Genomic DNA, 22,127 nt, shown 5'->3' on the forward strand with positions numbered 1-22,127 from the left:
TGCTATGCAGGCTTGCCTTCACAGCCCCGTTACAGGCTTTGCTGAAGAGCAAGCAGTTTTAAGTATAAGCTATGGAAACAAAAAAACAACACAACAAATTAGAAGAAGAATTTTTGCAACTGTGGGTTACAATGTATCAAGTACTAATTTCATAGCAGCCACATCTCATCTTCAAATTTTCATTACACGTGCCATTTTCAAACATCTGATCAAAATACCTTTTGCTTGCATGACTCTAGGGATGCAGTAAAACTGTTCTTCCATAATTAAAAGATCACTTAATGCCCTCCAGTTTCATGGTGACACTGTCAAAACGAGAAGACCCGATCTCATTAACCTAGCAGCAATTGAAGAGATTGGCAAAGCCAGCTTCAGGTAATTTGCTTTGTCTTTGAAAGCCTGATAAGACAATGTTCAGTAGGATCTCACTTGGGTCTATCTTCAGATGGGAGGCACTACATAAACTGTGCAATATTCCTAAATAATTTGTTTTTCTTTTTTAAAGAATAAAACTATTAACAGAAGCAGGACTCTTGAGAGTTTCTATGAACACACTTTTTTTTTTTCCTTGTAAACAGAAAGACTCCTACTCATTCAGGGCCAGTTAAAACAAACAGTTAGGAATAACACACTGCAAAAGGGTTTCATCTAAGTATTTATGTCTTCCTGACCTCAGCAGTCAGCCAAAATTTAGAGCTCTGTTCGCTACTTCTGTGTAAAGGAAAACTCACAATGGAGACAAACATTTATTTGATGTCACAGTATTAATTTACAAAAAATACTAGAAGTCTTAATTCACTGAAAGCAGGAAGAATAACTATTTTTTTTTTCCAACTGCTCTAAATATCACACAGGGAGAGACAAGAGCCAGAAAAAGTGGCAGGTATATGTGCACTCATCCAGATCTTCATAGTCAGTCTGAGACATGGAACTGTCAACGACTGATGATGCATCTGTTCTTAGTTAAAACCTTGGAGATTAGGAAAACTAGGTTTTAGTAGACTGGAAGTTATACTGTACCTCCCTGGAATCATCTAGACCAGCTTTGGTTGGAGGAAAGAGCCCTACTTCCTTTATAAAAGGCTTTTGGTGAGAATAACCCGCAGAGAGGAGACAGCACAGTGGAGGAATACAGCCCTATAAACCACTTTTAACCTTGTTCACCACACATTTATTTACTGCCTCAAACCAGATGACTGATGGGCTACGAGGAGGTGGCCTCTGAAAGAAATGCTTAGCGGTCTGATTGAGATACAGCTCTCCTCTACAGCACGTGGAATCTCAGCTGCTCCATCTGCGTGCATTTGTCATACACTGAAGTAAGGCACAAAGGTCCCAGTCTAAGTCTGGCTGCAACAGTCACGTTACCCTAATGCTATGCCTTAACTCCACAGACCCAACAGCAAGGAACGTGTACACCTAGAGTAGCATTTGGAAAATACGTCCATGGTCTGTCATTCTCTGGAACACTCCTGATGCAAGCTCCCACAAAACCCCATGGACTTGCTGCTGCTCCTACAAACGTCATTTTGAGCCCAGCTCTTCAGATCATGCATTCCCGTTCAGTTATTTTTACAGCCAGTGAGAGAAGAGAAATGGAAATTTTCAGGAGACTTGTAACTCATACAGACCCGCACAAAATTTCATAGAGACGCATCTAATTCCCAAGACTGCATCCTGGGGCTGGATTTCAAATGCCTGCTGCCAACAGAAGCTGAGTAAGAGTACTTAGGAAAGCTTGAGTGATTACTTTAGAGTGGCAATGTTAAGACAGCCTAAATATAGAGGTTGCTACCATCTCTATGCACTCATTACCATAGCATCGCACTCCTAATTGTCTTGCCTGTCTCGCAGAGGAAGATCAAATATAGTGCACTGCAAAAAGAGAAAAGTAATGCTGGAAACCACTTGTAGCAAACCGCACTTCTGGACTGAGGACCAACTCCATTCTATCAATTTCAGACAAGTGAACTCCACAACATACCAGAACATCAGCAGACAGAACTGATGCCCCTTGCTTCATCCTGGTTGTGTTTTCATGGGCTGTGGATATTAAACTCCATTTCTGACAGAGTAGTCTACTACAGCAGTTCTCAGTTAGGGTGAATCACTGCTACACTGAAGTACTGCACATAGAAAGCAGCAGCCCACAAAAAGGAAGTCTTTGCTTGAGTTCTGGGCTAAGCGAGCAGTCATACATTGCGGGGACGTTTTCCTCTCCTCAATCTTACAGACAATGAGTTTTTCTATATCATTAAAGAAAGAAACTGAGTCAGGAAAAACAAACCACCCTAAAAACTTCTACCAAAAACTGTTTCAAGACTTCAACACCATTCTCAGAAATGATGTTCAAACAACTACCAGCAGCCTTCTTGCATTACAGTTCACTGGAAAACACGGGGTAGAAAACCCAATATGCTTTGCCTTGTAAAAACAACTGTATTTAACCAGAAATTTCAGACAGATTAAACATAATACATCCCTGATACATATCCAGGAACCAAGACACTTGGCATCATCTCTCATGAATTACGAGGGGAAAAAAAAATGTAAAAATCTGTGAGCAAGAAACTCACCAGCAAGAGCCGGTGTAAGACTTAGGTGTATATATGTTCATCATGGAAGAAAAAAATCCAACATAACAGCTTTCAGAAGACAGGATTGATTTTATGGAGGTTTGATTGTTAGGGCTAAAATTTAATTTCTTGAGCTTTCCTAACTTTCCTACAGCCAGAGGGAGAAATTCACTAAAAACCATTTTGAAATATAGAAGAAAAGCCCACTGCTCTATCTACAACATGCACAAAACTCCACGGGGTTATGGATTCTCCATAACCCAAAGCTGCACTGCCTTAAATATCGGCAACACATCATTATACAGAAGTTCTCTCTCCAGAGGCAATGCTGTTCAGGTTTACCACCATCCTGTTCAGTAACTGTAGCAGGAACAAAACAGTTACTGAATGAAAAGGAAGTCAATCAGAGGACTGTGGACCTCAGAGGAAATTCCCTGGAATACATCTAGTTTTCTTGATGTTGTTGGTAGTTCCTCACAACTAGCATGTAGCTTATAATAATTAATACCCCCAGGTTAGTGTGCATAACAGTAACAACATCGGGTTAGTATGCATTTGTCCTTTATTCCAGAGTCAGTATAGTTTAGCACTGTAGCAACATCTGGGACTGGAAAATACCTTTATCTTAACAGAAAAGAGAAGTGGAAGCTTAATTGTAAAGTTGCAAACTGAACTCTGCACTGAATTGAATGTGAGTAATGTACAACTAGCTCTAAAGAGCTCTTAAAAAAGGAAGTGAGCATGGCATACTATTCAGATGAAGTGGTCTGATCAGGAATGCTGACCTGTTGCAAAAATCAGAACTTTCATTTAGGTGCTTAAGTAGAAGAGGAGTTGTGCTGAAAATGTGACCACTGATCTCTTCATGCTTCAATTCTAACAGAAGGATGATGCCTTTTTTTTCCCCCCTCCATGCAAGTATCAGAAGAGAAAGAAGGATTTGCAGCACCATCTAATCAGGCAACAGCCAGCAGAGTTGCCTTCCAACAGAATTATGAAAGCAACTTTTTGTTCTAGAGGGATCTTGCAGCTAAGAAACAAGATTACATCTAGTGGTTCAAAGAGATTTGTAGAAAATTGAAAGTGGGATCCCTTGACCTCCCAGGTAACTCCTCCTTTCTATTCTTAAACCCCTTTCATTTTAACAGTTTGTCTCCCAGCCATCACACAATGGTATAGTAAAAATATCTTCTGCAATCCCAGTCTCTCTCCTGCTAAAATATGTACTGCCATACACTGCTTTATTGATTCAATGAAATAAATCTCTGCTGGAGCTAATATTGACTTTTGTTATGAAAATGGAAGCGAATAACTAACTGAATATTGATTCAGTTAGTTATATTGAAAGGAATGATATATGATAAGCTTAAAAAAATTAAAATAAATGTAAGATTGCAGTATGGAAAAGAATGCTACTAAGCAATGGCTTTAAAGTATAGTCAATTCCAGATGACACTTACCTGATTATGAAAAAAAGTCTGTTGTTGCCAAATGTCTTAAAAGCACCTGTGAGTAAGACAGATGCACATTCTTCTCTACGATTACTCCATGGGTTTCTATTTATATTACCTGTTCTGGATCCTAACAGCAGTTATGAACTAGCCTGCTAAAGCTTGTTGAGATTCAGCTGCTGTTTTCAATGCAAATGGCCTTGCAAATGGATGATTCATTATTAGAGGTCCTGATGTACCATAGCAGCATTACCATGGCTGCAATTCATCAGCTATTCTCAAAGCAGGCCTATTTGCAAAGGGAAGATCCATTAGTAGTCACCAAGATGTACAACGCTAACATTGCCATATTTAATGAGCCTAATTAAAAAGAAATTCAACACATCCTTTTTAAGTAAAGAGAGATCAAATTCTTGGCTAAACTCAAATATTAACTCATTTGGATAACTCTATACACTGATTTAGTAGGTATCATGATGCTGAACCATGGTTCAAACCTAAAAACATGGCAACGAAGCCCATGCATGATACATACTGGGGACTTAGCAGTTTCCCTGTAACTTGCAGCTCCCTGCTAGCACACCAACTCAGGAGCTGCAGTCTTTCCATCAATCTCTGCTACTGCTGTTTCTGTACAAACTCACTAGATTCCAGCTGCAGTGCTCTGATCTAGGTCAATGCATTTGTACATGAACTGCCTTCTGTGAAACTGGAGAAGATTGGTCAAACACCAGCCCCTCTGGGGGAGTTCCAGAGATTTGTTACTGAGAGAGTTTCAGGAGTCAATAGCTTTCCTTCAGCTAATCCAAGCTGGAGCATCACAAATCAATTCCTTCAAGCTGAACTTTAGGATCAGCCAAAAGGCAGAATGCAGATTTTTCGAAGATTTAGCTGGTGCCCTTTCAAGAGTCTCCGGAGAAGTTAGTGCACGTGCCTTCCTGCTCTTCGGTCTGTTCAGCAAAGTGACAATACTCACATTTGCATCTTCTGATGTACACAGTCATTGCCAAAACTCTGACTGCATAACACAGGCCAAAGGCTTTCCCCTAGCAGCTGTATGCAAAGGCCACAGCTCCCCAAGGCAAGAATGTTCCAGATGGATGGTGTTTTGTTCTTTTTTTTTTCTTCCTTTCTTTTTAAATAGCTGAAAGCAATATGCTAACTGCTTCACTGGACGAGCCTCTCCACTCATCTGGTCTCATGGCGCTGAATGCCCCCGGATACACAAAGCCACGCAGACACGCTGAGTTATGCCAGAGCCCTCCTTGGTTACACCCAGAACCGTTCTGCCACAACAGCTGCCCCAGGCCAGCACACAGGCTCCATGTTTCTGCTGAAACCACCAGCAGCGATGTGGCCAACAAGAATTGACATTTGGGGCCAATGTTCTGAGCACTGCGTTTTTAAACTCTGACTCCAGCAGCGCAGATGATGAAAAAAGTACAGAGCATTGCACGCATCCCTGCGGGGGGGCTCCTGCGCCAAAACTGCCCTGTTCCTGTGAATATGGAGAGCCAGAGACACGTTTTAAACAGCTTCAAGTTTTGCTTGTCTTCAAAATTCCCATGTAAAGACTCAAAGTTTCCCAAAGGACACCTGTTAAGATACCATTTATAACCATTCACAGCTGGAGTGATTTTGATTTTTCTTTGGCTTCTGCAAAATTGAATGTTTAATTAAAGGACCACCCCTACTGACAAGAAGATAGGGTTTAAACGCTACCATCCTTAGCTAAAGTTGAAAAAAAAAATCTTTCTCCAGGGGAAGGAAAAAAAAGCTACTATTACAGACTGAAAATGAAATTTAGTAATCTTTCCATGAAAGAAAAAACTTCTTCCCTCCTCCTTAAGCATTTATTTCTGAGAAATTTCAAGCCCTACGGAACTAGAAATTAAAGAAATTTTAAAGCTCAGGTGGTTTGAAATATGGGAATATGCCTAGTGCTGCTTATGGGAAGAGGCATGTGCCCTTCTGAAGTTTTAAACAGGTTTATTTTCTTTTCCGCAAGGGCAAAAACTGGCAGCAAGAAACACCTTGACAGGTTATGGCTATATGCAATTAAATAGTGTTCCCTAGATAATCAATCCCTGGCACTTTCATAAGTCACTAGGGTGGAATAACATCGTTTTCCCTAACTGCACACACCTCTTCGAAACTGTACCAGCCTTAATATTCCCTGCTGGCTCTCCTGTTCCAACTCATTACATTTTATACTTCCCCACTTCAGCCTTAAACTGAAATCAAGAACTGCAACCGTCAATCACTGCTCTGCTCCGAGTCCTTTCTTAACCTGCGGTCTGAACTGAAAGTTTCACAAGCCTGCATTTACCACCATCGTGATGTCCAATAAACTGCACGATGGTTCAGATCGGCTGCCAATGCATCCTTCAGCTCTAAGAAGCAACTTCCACATTGTTTGGTACATCTGCTTCATATCCTCTAAGTGAAATTGTAATGAACGTAGGAAAGAGCAGTTTTATTTAGAACTGCCAAGAAAGCAGAAAAACAAGGTTACATTCTTAGAGATTTCAGGAACAACCAGGTAACCAAAAGGCATCTGAATACACAGATTTACAGCAGTAAGAGAACTGAAAGCTGAACAACTTTTAAACCTTCCATGTACAACCCGTGCCTGAGGGTGTGGAGGACTTCTCATGGGATGCATTCAGTGATACAAGAATGATTTGTTTCTTGACAATCTGATGCCCCTTGTGCGAGTTATAGAAAAGACAAGAGAAAAAAAAACACCATAGAAATTCTTTCCTTATGGTAGCAGGCAGGTTAATAGGGGTATAACTTTCAGAATTACCTCTTCATTTCCCTATTAAATTGAAATCTTTTCCATGCCGCAGTGAAACACAAAGCAATCATGGTGTTAGAACAAATACTGAGATCAGAATGAAACACAGTTTAGTCAAAGATAATAAGTGTTTAAGCAGGTTTTTAAGTAGTTAGCTGGTTAAGTCCAGTGGCTTTTTTTTTTTTTTTATATCAGACATGTATACAGTCAGTTAAAATGGCTCAGCTGATTCACATAAATTTACTGGTGTGCTTCAACCATCAGATGAACTTTCAAGGCAGAAGCATGAGGGTCCTAGAAGGGCACAATATCCTGGACTCAAGCCAGCCAACCAACAGAAATATATTACTAATCTTTGCTTGCATAAGTATGATTGAGGTTCTCAGGGCTGTCACAATACTTATGGTTTCTCTGCATGCACCCTGTTTATGCCTGACAAAAGTTGAAGGGGAATGGAGAAGTCATAAGTTATCTGTTATTAATCTTCCACTAAGAAATAATATGCTTTGCTTCACAGAAAAGAATTCTTGCACAAAGAATTAATCAGAAAAGACAACAAAAACGCAGAGAACAAATGTAACTCAGTTTGACCAGAAAGATGTAACCCATAAGATGCAGAGACATTTCTATTAGCTTAACATCAATTTTATCTGCAAGCCTATCACCTGATCAATAAGCAAAGCCTGCAAAGCACAAACAGTGGGAAAAGTTCTTAAATATCTCAGAAATGATTAACAGCAAGTTACCTTTCGATCTTCTTTAAAGACTTCAGCGGCAGTTGTAAAATGTGGAATGGCATTTTTACAGTGTGGGCACCCTGTTTGACACACGAAGAAAAAGCATAAATGTTAGTTGTAAATAAGGTACTGTGACAAACTCAAGACACAGAGGTGAACTAGGGGAAAGTTTGTGTTAAAAACAATTCTAGACTAGAGTTCTCCAGTTGTGGGATGAGCAGAGCAGGACTAGGCATCTGTAGACCATGTGCCTCAGCTACACAGACTCAAGCACGCATTTAAAATTCTTCCAACTGCAAGCAACACAAGCAGATATTTACGTTTAAGTGACATCCCATATAGGGATCAGGGGCTGGTTCCTACAACCAGTCACTTAAGTGCATTGAAAGATCACTAACCACAAACAGACAAACCATTTCCACTCTGTTGTACTTCCTCATGGGTATTACCACACTGGCTGTTACTGCTGTTGCCACAGATGCAGCTACATTTGGAGATGGGAATAAAGACAATGCAGTGGTGAACGGGAGGAGGCTGGAGTTCGGAAAGGAAGTTGCTGGAATAAAAATTCTATATTAAAAAAACAGGAGGAGCATTTAGACATGTTTGGGAATTGCCTTTGTTAGAGCCAAGGCATTGGGATCACAAGGGAGGGGAAGAAGAGCAAGTCCAGCAGGCAACACGTCTTCACATATGGAGAACAGAGTCCTGGCTTAGGATGACTACTGCTGGCCATCCTCAACTCTCCTTCCACCCTACCACAAAACGGACAACCCCAGAAGACTTTTAGACAGTGTGGAAGAACCCCAATGTGTTGTGTGGGAGCCTGGCTGACACTTGGTGGTACCACAGCCATGTTGAACAAAGGGCCAGTTCATCCCCTGGTTAAACGTACACTAAATATACTCAAACATTTCAAAAGAACACGTACCAAGAGGAACAGGAACTGCCTTCCTGATTCAAGATTCAGATTGGAGTGCTCTTAATTCAGAAGCAATGTTTATTGTCTGATTAATCTAAGCTACTCACAAAATATCAATACTAAGGCTTTGAAAAAAGTACCCGCATCTATGACTATTTTTTTCAAGTGTAGCATAAAGAAGTTGTTCCCAAGCAAACACTCAGGTCACTTTTTCTGCTCAGATGCAGGAAAAAAAGGAATGGATGCACTTCTCTCAAGCCCATGTAACTAAAAAAGCACAAGAGTTCATCGTGGTATTATTTCTGGATAAGAGCAGAACAAAACAGATGAATTGCTCACAAGCTTCAATTATAGCTTATGGTGCTGTTGTTTGTCACTGTAAAACACTGGTAAATAAGTGGCTGCGTTGCTTTTTAGTCAGTGCTGAACAAATACCCTCTGAGGCTCAAAGCCACTGTCTCAAACTGCACTCGCTCTTTTGGGTGACAAGAAAAACAGCATCTGTGCACAAACTCTGCGCATCCCTTCTCACAAAGGAAAAACTGCATGCTCCTTTCATCTTGACCAAAAGGCGATTTCATTCCTTAGATGCACTGCTTTTAATTTTTCTTCTTCTTCAGAATGGGATGTGTGTAAATGCCACCAAGAGTTTATGCAGTAACTAACAGCGCCAAAAAGTCAAAGGAAAATTTCCTGGGAAACTGAGGCATTTCTTCAAATCCACCTCACTGGCCTCAAACTCTTTATGCAACATGATGGCAGTCTGTCTGAAGGCAGCTGTGTTTCCATGGGAGACAGTGCACATCCTCCACAGCTTGCAAACTATTAACTTTCTTGAGCAGTTTGACATTAGTCAGGGAGAAAACAGTCAAGAAAGAAAAGGAAGAGGAGGATATCAGTGCCCCAGGCTGCCAGGCACTGCTCCCGTGTCCATAAGCCCATGTCAGTGACCCATTTTCTCTCCCACCATTTGCCTGTCCTGTCTGCCTGAGACTGACAAGCCTTCAGGTCAAGCCTGTCTCTTGACACATCTTGGCTAATGTCCTGTACTGTGGGGTGAAAGCCTTGGTTGGCCCGTTAACATTGCTGTACAGAAATAAATCAGAACTGGTGCCACTATCTAAAAATAATTTCAGAGTCAAAAAATATGAAAATCAGACTGCCCTAGAACAGGAGCACTCGCTGCAATCTACATGTTCACATGCTGTAGTTTACTGGAAAGCAAGGTACCCAGCTGTTGCACTATAACATAGACTCTGAAGAACTTGAATCTTTTCAGGTCCCCCTTTCTGCTCACCATCTTGAGCTTGGAATTTAAATTTCACCAAACAGCAACTTTCAAACTCTTAGTAAAAGATATTTCTTTTATTGTGATACATCAGTAGATGTTGTTCCCACCTCGTGGGTGCTGGACATTTTGAGGATGGGGCTTTTGATAAGGACTCACTCTAAGCTCCCTCTAAGGTTGCAGCAGTAAGAGCTCTCCATGAGCCACGCTCTTCTATAAGACTGGAACATGAAATGACAAATAAGCATAGTCTTTCAGACACAGAAATCGGCTGTTAAAATGCAAGCTGCCCTTTTACAGGGGCCAACATACAGTTGGTAAGAAAGCCCGTGTGGGAGTTTAGCTGGTGACTGCCCAGAGAAGTGTCAGACGTTCAATGTCCCTTCTGCCCTGGTGAGTGCTGCTTCATGGAGTTCAATAGCTGGCATCAAGAAGGGCCATGAGCATGGTTCTCTGCAAAGATGCACACTTAAGTGGCCAAAAAGGAGCATCCAATTATCCAGACTGTTACTTTTTTTGAAAAAGGTAGGCAAAACAAAACATGCCTTGAGGCTACAGTCAACAGCACCATACAGAGGAGACGAGTGCCATGTAATTCAAAAAAAAAAATCTATGCTTACAGTTTTCATTTCCTCTTTTTGTAATCATCTCATCTTCCCACTCTAATACCAAAGGAAAAAAAAAAAAGATTTACCTTCATTTACTGATCTGAAGCTCCATCCCTCTTCTCCACTCCCTTCTCTTCTCTCTTGGCCCAACCTGCTTTCTTTACTGCACAGTGCTTGCAAAACGAAAACACAACCATATGGCTTTTGGCGGAGCTAACTCCAAGTCCAGTAGGCATTTTGTTAGCCTTGGACATCCATCCACGGAACAGATGTGAATATTGTGTTGAATTCCCAAGGAGCTTCAAGGAGTCACCAAAAAAAGGGGGAAGGAGCATATCATATGGAATAGCAGAACTTCATCTGTTACAACTTAGAAGGATTGCCAAATGTAGCAAACACTTGGAAGCCACCCAACCCAGTCATTCTATTTAAAGCACACATGCCAAAAAAAATAAAAGCAGAGGTTGATGTCTTCATTTTGACAGACGGAAAACTTGTTCTCCCCATTCCATTTTCACACCCACTATCACACATTTATTTTAAGTGTTAACACTATCTTCCAGATTTGAAAGTGAAAAGAAAGGAAATGTACTGAGCGCTGTACACGAGGATAGGAAAGCGTGTGGACTCCTTAGAAAGGATTTTCCAGATGGGCTGTAGCGGAAAGAGATTAAACTGGTGGCATCTGAAGGTGTGGGTAAGGTGTCAAGAATCAAAAGGTCCTACCCACCTCTCAGTAGTATTTATAGGACAGTAAGGCACTACAGACTATAAAAATAGGAAGATTTATTACATTTTACTTAATTAATTTGGGTGCTACAGTAGAAGCACAGGCTTCCTACAAGGCCAAGAGGTGGATTTTCAATTGATCAGCATTGGAAATGGCACATCTGGCAGCAGAGACCTCTAACATTGGTGCAGGGCTTTGCTTTACCCATTTCTGTATTCGTTTCTACATCATTATCAAATCTGATCTCAACGGGGTTAACAGCAGACAAGAACTGAGCAGTAATTTCCTGTGCGACTTGAGAAATCTGTAAGAAATCTGCTCCTGGAACATCCACCCCTTTGATGGGATCCCAGCATTGGTGCTTAAAACTTCTAACCGTTTCTGAAAACCTTGAGCTAACGTCATTTCCTACTGCAGGAACACACTTGCATCACCTGGCGGGCAAGCAAGAAAGCTCCAAGTCTAACGCACATGCAGTAGCATGTGTTAGGGCTGTTCTCTGTTCCTGATCGGCAAATGACACAACGTTATTACAACTCTGTCCAGCTGTTCTCACCTTTCTGTGCTCAAAATCTTGCACTCTAGAGGCCCTTCCACACAGCCACGGCGCTATCTGCTCTGCCTGACCACTGGAGCCTGCCAGGAGATGAGACTGCCTGTTAAACCACACATCCATGGATCCACGCGAGAACAACTGCAACAGAGGGACTCCTCTGTTCTCTTTGCCTTTGTACTACCAAGCTAAAATCTTACGTGAACCCAGTATTTTCTACAGTTTATTTTTTCTTCAGTATTCATGCTGTCAAGTTGGTCTGGGAAGACACTGCAGTACAGTCACATGGGCACCGTCACATCGCTGACCTTAAAAACCAAGTAGTTCTCGATAGATCTGGTACATGAAAAATACAGCTTCTGTAGGTAAAAATTCAAGAGGAATGGCTGATGAGTGGCAAACGAGGGAAATCAAGCAGGCAAGCAGCTTTTATGCAGACCCATGGTCACTGAGGGGCTGGCACAGGAGCCAGATTAAATCTCTAATTAGAGAGACATTTAAAAGAAAGCTAGTGCTTTCCTGGGGAGATGAAGGGGGAAACATACAACCCAGCTTATTTTGTGCTGGCTGAATTTGCTGATAGCAGGAACATGGTACAGTGTAGTTTGTGTGTATTTGAGGAAAGAACGAGCGAGCTGGATGTGGTTTGTGGACACAGAGGTGCTGGAGAAACCAGCACAAACAGGATTAATCCTCGTGGAAACACAGGCTAGAGGACTCTGAAGAAATGAATGACCACAGGGTTGAGCTGGATGCTGTTTCCAACACGATATCACAAGAAGTTGGCAACCATGCAAAACCAAGACATTGCATAGAAAACAGAAAAATGTACCAAGTGCTCATGTCACCTTGCAAACTTTTTTTTCTTAAACAAAAAGCAGACCGAGGAAAAACAATATAAAATCATTTGTCAGCCAAGGTAAGAAACACACGAAACTGATATTAAAAAACAGTGCACACTACCCCAGATATAAGAGTAATCAGGCATATGTTGTAGTAATTCAGTAAAACCCCAGAAATAATATCCTGTATGCACAACTGTAAACATTTCCCATAATTGCAGGGTCCCATGGGATGCAGGTGGAAGGCAAAAGAGACTTTCAAAGCAATCAAACAATCAAGTGAATAACCTACATATCGTTATTAGATTCAAATGGAGAATTTTTCATTGGCAGGGTTTCTCTTTTTAACCAAGTGAATTGTTTAGAGATGACAAGGTAAAAAAAAAATAGAGATTCTTAAAGCTCCGATGTATTAAAGTATTAGGACCAGATAACAATCATAAAGATGTCTCCTGACTAGTGCGTGAAGCAGATGCACCCTGTTGGACAACAGTCACCTTATTAAATTTAAAATAAAACTATATGAAATTCTCAGAATTGCCTAAAGGAAGCAAGTTCTGCTTCCATAAGATGCAGGTTTCCACTTGCTTAAATATGAAAAAGGTCCTTGAAGTTACTTCATGCTTTTTTAAATTTGAAACTACAAAGGGCGGTAATACAATATAACCTCTCTACAGCTGAGCAGTACAAGGTTAATTCAGTTTCCTTAGAAGAGTGGAAGCCGTATTAGCATAGCACACAGAAGAAAGGTGAAGCTGTTTTTAATGAATATAAATCAAAAGCTAACAATTTGTACAAAACAGATAAAGGAAGCAAATGGACATCAAAGCAGTATCTACAGTCAGCAGAGGTAATAATGATGTTTTAAATATATAAGGGGCTTTAAACGCATTAGAAGCAAAAGAATCCAAAACAATACTAGCAATAGCTTTGAAAGAAAATGGAGTTGTCAGAAGAAACTTTACTGAATGTGTAAATGAAAATATTAAGTAGGTGTGGAGAGGGAGAGGGCCTCTGTGCCTAGCACCTCCTAACTGCTGCCTGCAGTTCTCAGTCCACAAATCAAGAACTGAGTTCAATGGCACATTTCATGGGAAAGGGAGTCAAGAAACTCAAGTAAGTCAATAGCTGAAATCCAAAGATTAAGAAGTGACAGAAATCTAGATGAATCAGCCCAGTTTTCACTCTAAAAAGCTACTCAAAAGCTGGTTGCCATAGGCTAAGTAACTTCCAGAGCTGGCTGGGAGCAGAAGCTGGTCAAATTCAGACAAGAAACATTTCCCATCATCAGTGATTTTTCATTTGAAAGGGAATTTTCTATGAGTTGTTTTCGCGTGGTGGTTCTCTACCTTAGCAGACCACAGCCTGTCCTTGACTCGCACTGCTGAGCTGAAGCCGCTACAAAGGCAGGATGGTTTTGCTGTCCTGGTACGAGTCTCCTGCATGGCCGGGAGCTGCAGTGCCACACAGGGCAGGTGAGGATGTTGGTCCCTGCTGACCCTGACCAGAGCACCCCAACCAAGGTGGCTCTACCAGCACAGATCGGGTGCTTTGCCTTCAGACAGGACTATACTGTACTTTTTGCCCACCATTAATACGTAACAATGTATAATCCTGCCAACGTTGTCTGTGCACGTGCTTTTAGCATCTTGTACGTAATAAAACCTGACAAGTACAGTCACAAGCCAGGCGCATATATTTTACGTGAGATTTTTCAAAAAAGAGTTTAAACATGCCTACATTTTGATGTTGCAGACTTTCCTTATCAAATATGGCAACTTCAACTGTCAGTATTTTCAGAGCAAAGTCCTGACCGACTCCTTAGAGGAGATCTGAAAGCCCAGTGACATGTGAGAGACCGTGGCATTTGTGCTGTCTGTGCTCTGTCCTCAGCAAGAGGAAGGGCTCCTCTCCCCCTTCAGCATCTCTCAATGGATGATCTCAAACGCATCAATTAATTACGCTTCAAATTGCCCCTAGGAGAAAAAGACATGATTATCCCCCTCCTTCATTACACCCAAGGTTAAACGGAGTCAGGAAGAGGTTAAGTGACTCGGGGTCCGCAATCCTGCCTGCCAGGAGCACGGCTGCGAGGGGCTGACTCCATTCATGCCCCTGCAAAAGCATCGGGGCCTCGGCGGGCTCAGCATGCGGCAGGATGGCACCCTCAGCGTGCGAGGTGCAGAGCGTGGAATGACTTTCTGACTCCCTGTCTCTGTTCGAAATTATCGCCGGCTAAAATAACAGGGGGAGATAGTGCCCTCCGTTATTGGTTTTCAAATGACTGCTATTCTAAGCAAGAGAAAGCAGCACATTGTGCAGCTATCAAAGGAAACCCAGGAGCTTGTAGATTGCACAGCAAAGCAAAGCCTGTTTCCACTTCAAGAGTTCCGAGTGATTAGCCAGAATTAAAACAAGAATATTACTTGGTCAATCAAGGGAAGGCAGGCCATGGGCAGTAATTGCACAGATAAGAGCTGAAAATGGATATACTGCTTAAACTAACACAGTTTGTGTAGCTACACAAGTTATTGAAATCACAGGCAGATTTGAGAAAGGCATTTGGAGATGTTACTGAAAGGTTAATTTGCTTTTGTTCCTCCAGTAGAAAAGTGGAGGGCCTTCTAATTGAATATCTGGAACCAAAGCTCATTTTACAACATGACCTGACACATAGCATAATCATATTTCCAAGACAGAAGGTATTAATAATTGAGAGGGATTTGTCCTTTGATATGAAAAAGGTCATGAGGTTTTCATTTAAGCATCAGGTCGACCAGGGCTCGCCTCGCTACTCCTAACCATGACAGGCAGCCTACTACTGATTTCACAACATGTGGTGGGGTTTTTGTTTGTTTGCCTGTTTGTTTTCCTAACTGATCTGAACAATTACTTTGTCAACTTTAAAGGGACTTTCTGTTCTGCTCTGGGCTTTGAAGGAAGCTTCTAGAGGATTTAAGTATAGTTGACTCTCCTTTAGGGTACTGTTTTTATAAGATCTCTTAAAACATTTTTTTCAAACCAATTTCCTATGATTTTCTGAGAGAAAGAGGGCATTTACAAGAAAGGGAAAATGCGCACAGAGGTGAGAGTTGAGAACTCCCGAGTAGCATCCCTGGCTCTGCTGTCACCACAACGCTCTCAGACAAGTTTCAGTTTCTGTATCTTCATTTTTGGAAATGTGTATCTGGCACAATTATACCTACCTCCCATGGCTGCTGCAGGGATACATTAGTTGCTAGCACAGCCCCATGAAGTCAAGAAGCACTGTGCTAACACCAAACAGAGATCGTTTTATCTACTCCTGGTGCAAAAGATGCAGTTCCCTCCTGCAGACGACAACAGGCACCCAGCTTATTACTGAAAGCTTGCAGGAGCTGGAGGGCCAATTTACTTCAGTGCCTTTGAGCGTCTTGGACAAAAACACCACTTCTCCATAGCAGCACTGCACTTGTCTGCCTCTCAGCCATTTGGCATAGGAATGATACACCCTTAAGTGCTGTGCAACTGCACGCTTACAGCAGAAACTCCTCCTGCTGGTTTCCAAAATCCTGTGTGGTTAAACTTCTACCTGGCGTGAAAGCGGCTGAGAAATCACCTACTGCTTGCTGAACTGCATTAACCCTTGAAGGATATTTGGTCAGTTTGTATATGGCGTGCACTGAATTAGCGCCCAGCTTTACCTACGTGTTTGCTCTGCAGCACTTTGAGGTATACAGAGGAGAACAGGAACACATAAAACCAAACCTTTGGAAACCACAGCCTTAGAAATGAGCAACTGCAGTGGCAGCAAAGTCATCAGAACAGGCAAGCTGCAAAGGTAAGAACTGGGGAGAGGTTCAGTGCAAAACCCTTGGACTGTTTTACCCACTGCAGAAGACAAGGACACGACTGGCTGCGGTGAATCACTAATGATGACAGCAATTAGCATACAGCACCAAGCAATCCCTTAAGAGGGAAAGCTGCACAGTGAGCCAGAAAAGGCTGAAGATCAGTAGCTACATCCAGAACACAACTACTGTGTCAGTTCCAGGAGACCTGGATTTCTAGATAAGGTCCATCACCGCCCCACGTGGCACCAAAGCAGACAACAGCAGGGGTACGGCTGTGGTTTCAGAACCAAACATCAGCCTCGGTTAATTACAAACACAGCTAAAGTATAAAAGCATATGAAATAATTCTGCCATCTAACACGCCAGTGAACGCACTTGGTACTCCGAAAGCAGACTGCTCTGAGCTGGCAGCGGTCTGGCAGAGCAGCAGGGGAGGCCCAGCTTCACACCACGCCATCACGCATGCACCGAGCGAGGCTCGAAACCAGCCCCCCTTGCGACCACGTTGCATCACCAGCAAAAGCGTCTGTCTTACTGGAAGCGCGTTTGGCAACAGCGCACCAGGGTGGGTGGCACAGCTGGAGGTGAATGTCTCCTGGTGCACCCCGGGCAGGCTGTACGTGGCCTCGCACCACTACGGCTGTGCCGCCTGCGGGAGAGCTTCACAGGGCAAGGGGATGCGCTCCAAATCCTCCTCCCTTTCTCACCAGCCTGAACCATTCAGATATCAGTAATATTCTTCGCGCCAATTCAAGCAGCTGTAGCATTGTAGGATCGCTACAGATTTAAAACACGAATCCTGTTTTACAAAACAAGGGGAACTGGATCACCCAGATAAATTAAGGATTAATGCCCCAGCTCCACGACAGCCTGCTCCAAACACTAGCCACAGCTACGTGCGGCCCAGTGAAGTGCCCCAACTCGCGTTTTAAGAGCAGTTACAAAAGTGTTCTCTCTGCACTAATTAAGAGCCTTGACACGAACACTGGGGCTAAGAGCAGTTCTGACAGCCTGATTGCAGAGACCACTCTATAAATTCACCCTTTATCAAAACCAGCCTGCTGATGGGCCCTGTTGCATCAGCACTATTTGCACCGCCAGGAATGCACCTCGCTAACGTGAGTCTGTAGCAGGAGCACCACTACTGCAGGAGGAAATTGTTCCTGGCAGAGCTGACATATCGAAATTCTGCAATGCCAGCCCACGCAGGATTTGAAGCCTCATTATCAGAGGGCCCAGACCTCGCTCCTGCCTCAGTCAACAACCAGAAAATCCTTCCTGCAAGGGTTTTTGCCTTGAAACGGATTCTTTCTGTTCAGCATGTTTTTAATATTTTTGATAGCTTAAGCTTCATTTACAAACATGCACATTTTGTTCAGACTCTGGTACGACCTCCTAATGAAAACTTAACAAGACGTGCTCGCAAACGATGGGAAAGCCACCTGGTGAGAGCCACGCAGAGGCTATCACAGGGCACTGGACACATCTGTGCTGCCCTGCTCAGTGCATTTGGACCTTGCTAACCCAAGGCATTGGCTGAGTATTTCAGCCACTGTGCGTCCTTCACACAGACCCAAGCCACCCGGCTCTGCCCGGTGCCGAGACCCAAACCTTCCTGTGCAAGGGCAGAGACAAGGAGCAGCCAGCTTTGTCCCAGCTTACTTCAAAAAAGGGTAGAGAGGAAAAGGAACCATTACTGCTTTCTTAAGAACAGCTTTTTGAAAGCAGCTCAAGCCACAGGAGCAAGGAGGGAGGAGTGGGCTGTTAGCATTAATAGCCAAAACCCGCTCTGTGCGACCCAGTCTGGCAAGGAGTCTCAGCTAAGGGCTTTTCTGCCATGCACGTTCCTCAGCACAAACCTTGGGCAGAAGAAACTGGGAAGTTTATTTGTGAAGAGACAGAGGAGCATACCAGGATACAGAAACAGAGCAGCAGGATTATCAGTATTTCGAACAAAGCCTGCGGGTAAAATTAATGCAAGTTTGCTGTAGCCTTCAGCTTTCTATGCACTGCTGATGAGATGCACAGGGACAGGCAGGACTGATTTACAGTCAGAACCAAAAACCTTGCTCCCTATCCAATTTCCTGCTGCTAGGTGGCCAGGGGACAACCCATCAGACAGCGATGATGCCTCACGGTCAGATTCCTGCTTCAACTGGAAGCCAAAAGGACGTTTCTGTTGCACACCAGAACAATACCCCGGTGCCATCTCCCAGGAGCAACTTAGAACAATGCCCACCTTTTAGCAAAAACAACAACAACAAAACCTTATAAACGTCACAGACTCTTCTGTGATTTCATCAAGTGCAAAACAGAGTAAGCACCCTCGTTCGTTTCTTCCAGTCCTAAAAGAAAAAGCTTTTTTAAAAAAGTGAAGAGCCAGGGAGGCTGCTGATGTGTTTTAATTGCATCTCCATTTGTCACTGCACAGCCGCTAACTCAATACAATACAAAAATACCTCATTAAAATCATCCTCGGTACCGTTTATTTGGAGGTGTTCTTTGCGTAACCCCTGTGGGTCAGGCTTCACCAGAGAATAACCTTTTCCAGCTGACAAAAGTAATTTGCAGTGAAGGAAAAGTTTCACCACTGAACAAAGAAGCAAAACCGGAAATCAGCTCCCAGCAAAGTATTTATTAAAAATATTCATTCTGTGAACCCTGTTGAGTCCCACAAATTGAGGCCATTTGGCAAGTTAATAACATTGGCAACTGCTGCCCTTACAAGCCATTAAAAGGGAGCGTTTTTCCCCTATTATTTCTCATTGCTGCCAGAAGTCTTCTTTGTTTTGTTTAAGAACACTTACCTTTTGTTTTTTAAAAAATTAGGAATGGAATGAATTTGCTCAGCACCAAGCCCTTCCCCTTAGAAAGGGATGATCTTAAAAAAAATAAAATAAAAATAAATAAAAGCAACCTCCCCCTCTCGCTCTGTCTTCCCCATCGTTTGGATGTTATTGATGCTTTATTACAGACACCTCCTGCTTCTGACAGAGTTGATTCATTTTTGTAGTCTATTTGGAAGCAACTATCTCGACCACTGAACAACAGGAGCATGTTTGCACGTGTTGGCCCCTAATTCTTAAAAGCCACCACTGGACAGCTACTGCTTTGTACCAGAATTGGGGTGGGAGGTGTGTGTAATAAGCCTTGCCTGTTTAGAGAGAATCAGAAGTACATGGGAAGACAAAACCAGAAAAAAAAAAACAACAAGAAAACAACGAAAAAATGCCATCTTTACACTTCAATCTCCAGTGTTACTGTCCCTGGAAATACGGCACTGCCAAGTTCCAAAGGCACTTCTGGAGATCACCTAGTTCAAGCCCCCTGCTCAAAACACAGGGTCAACTAGATCAGGTTGCCCATCTACGGAGTCTGCATCCCTGGCTCTGAATTGTTGCTAAAAGAGCAGTAAAGACCTAACCTAAGTTTGAAGGAACATCATCCAAGAAAAGCTAAAAGCTTGATGGTCACGTCTCTAAATTATGGCAGCAGAGAGGCACATTAAATCCCTGGGATGAGCAAAGAGCAAGAGAGAACCATGCAAGGTTTGCTTGGAGAATGTGATGGTCAATAATTTGGTATGGGCCTGCTTGGCAAGAAATTTCACGTAGGACTGCAAAGGCTTTTCCAGACAAAAGTCTGGGTTAAATCCACAGTGCCTTCCTGAGGAACAATCTGTGTGTTCCTGTTTCACTGCAATATGCTCACCTAGCTTCACTCAGTCTTGAAGATTCAATCACTTTTTTTTGCTAATTCAGTTTGAGTCATGCAGCAAAAACATCTCCAACTGAGAAGACACTTTATTTACTGGAACTTCATTGCCCTTTGTGACTCTGACAACTAATCAACAACCAACTGCTTCTATTTTGCACCGTTTTCAGTGCTATAGTAGGAGGAGGTTAAAATTTAATGCATTGGCAAAGTCAAATCTCAATTATCCAGGGTAACGGAGTAGGGAGAGCTCACGTAAAAGTAAAAAACGCAGATAAAATACATTCAGATAAGCTATACGAACGAAAAATGAGGACGTATGAAGAACTGTCCCAGACAAAAAGCAATCCCAGAAGCAGCACTGATCCAAACTGGTCAGTCTAAAACGCTAGGCAATTACTGGTGCAACTCTTGAAACCAGCTCTGGGCATAGAGCACAGACACGCAGCTAGTGTCCTTCTGGGTGTCTGCTGAGCTAGGCTGGATCTCTTCTTGTTAGTTTGGCTCAGATCCTGATTTGGTCCACATCCCCCAAATCCTGATCACCCACATACTGCGTGCACACCAAACAACACTCAGACTAGCTGTCTCCTCTCCCCATTTCTGAACCCAGCTAACCAGTTACAAAAGGAAACCTGGAATAGCCAGTGGTACCCAGTACTCCGAGGGCTGGTCTATAGAGACAAAATAGACACAGATCCCATAAGGCCTCCCTGAACACCCCTTCAGTGCTCATGCAACAACCCTACTGCTTTTAAATTCTCAAACCCTTCATGCCAGCCTCCTGGACATGACATACATCTGTTGTATCACGCTTCACTTCAGCAGGCTATATCATTCCCTTCCTCTTATTTCAGAGGTTTTGAACTTGATAAGGGGAGATGTAATGCCAATTAAATCTTAGGTCCACAAGGACCCCCAAAGAGTCCAGAGAAGAGCTGGGCCAGGTGCCATGCAGCACAGATGCCAGCAGCCCCCTCCAAGTGCCAGCCCTCAAGGCTGCGTGGTGTGGTGGCCACAGAGGGTACAGACCTACCCAGTGGACAGCAGGATGAAGATCAGGTCCAAGACAGTTACAAGCAGCATTAGCTTTTCTCCAGCTGGCACTTCTGTCCCCAGTTAGTAATGAAGACCTGCCCTTACAGCTGCCTCCCGCCCCTAATGAGTCGCTGCAGCGCGCAGGAATGCCACTGGGGAGGAATAGGAGTGTGAAATCATGGGCATCATTCTTTGCAAGTGTCAGGTTCACAGAAGTAGATTTTTTTCCCCAGTACTTTCAAGAGTTTTGATTCACATTCTTAGTCCTTAAAATATTCCACAGGCACCAGGAATAACCTTTATGCTTTACTCCATCACCCTGAAAATGGGTGATGAGTTCCCCATCTTTTCCATGTGGATGTAACAGTCATCTTTTCCAGAGCTAAATCACTGTGAAGCACTGTTCAGTACCATTAAAGCACCGTTCAGCTCAGTCCAGAGTTATCTATAGAGCAGCAGATTGATGGCTCTCCTATACATATTAACTAATTTGCACGAGAAGTTGCCACAGAAAAGCCAGATCTCATTTTAATTTGCATGTAAGATATATATCTGTGGCCTTTGCCTAAAGGTTTGTCACTCCAGCTGAAAGCTTTACAAAAGGTTAGAATATTCAACTTTCTGCTTTAAATTCTAATGACAGATGAGAGATACATTTCTTAGCATAAATATTTATATATAAACATACTGTATATATGCATGTATACACACACCCCCAGCCTTAAAATATCCCAGCATATGTGTAAGTGTAACAAATACTGCCACGGAGTCACAAGTGAATGGAGTAACATACTGTGAGCCGGCACTGACCCGAGATGTGGATCTGAATAGAAACAGAAAATTATTTGATTTAATGTGGCCTGGCAATTTTAGCAGGGCTCCTTCTGCACTAAAATAAGCAAGTTAAGACTAATTGGCAATGTAAGCTCCAAGAGGTCTCAAGATTGAGAAAACGGTAAACAAAACCTAATCTATCAAATTTAGCACATTATCACTGTAGAAAATCAGAAAAATAGAATGATTTGTACTGTTCTG

At 42.7% G+C, this 22,127-nt stretch overlaps 1 protein-coding gene across 1 annotated transcript in view; it reads right to left on the reverse strand.

The window, feature by feature from the left end:
- The window catches only part of PDIA5 (protein disulfide isomerase family A member 5), a 99,185-nt gene that overhangs the window by 4,639 nt on the left and 72,419 nt on the right, over window positions 1-22,127 (reverse strand). The window contains exon 15 of the mRNA XM_080601352.1: window positions 7,574-7,644. Coding sequence (XP_080457478.1) covers window positions 7,574-7,644 — 71 coding nt within the window. The remainder of the gene's footprint in view (window positions 1-7,573; window positions 7,645-22,127) is intronic.

The sequence above is a fragment of the Anser brachyrhynchus genome, assembly GCF_964034855.1.
Source record: "Anser brachyrhynchus genome assembly, chromosome: 7".
In the NCBI taxonomy this organism is placed as follows: Eukaryota; Metazoa; Chordata; class Aves; order Anseriformes; family Anatidae; genus Anser; species Anser brachyrhynchus.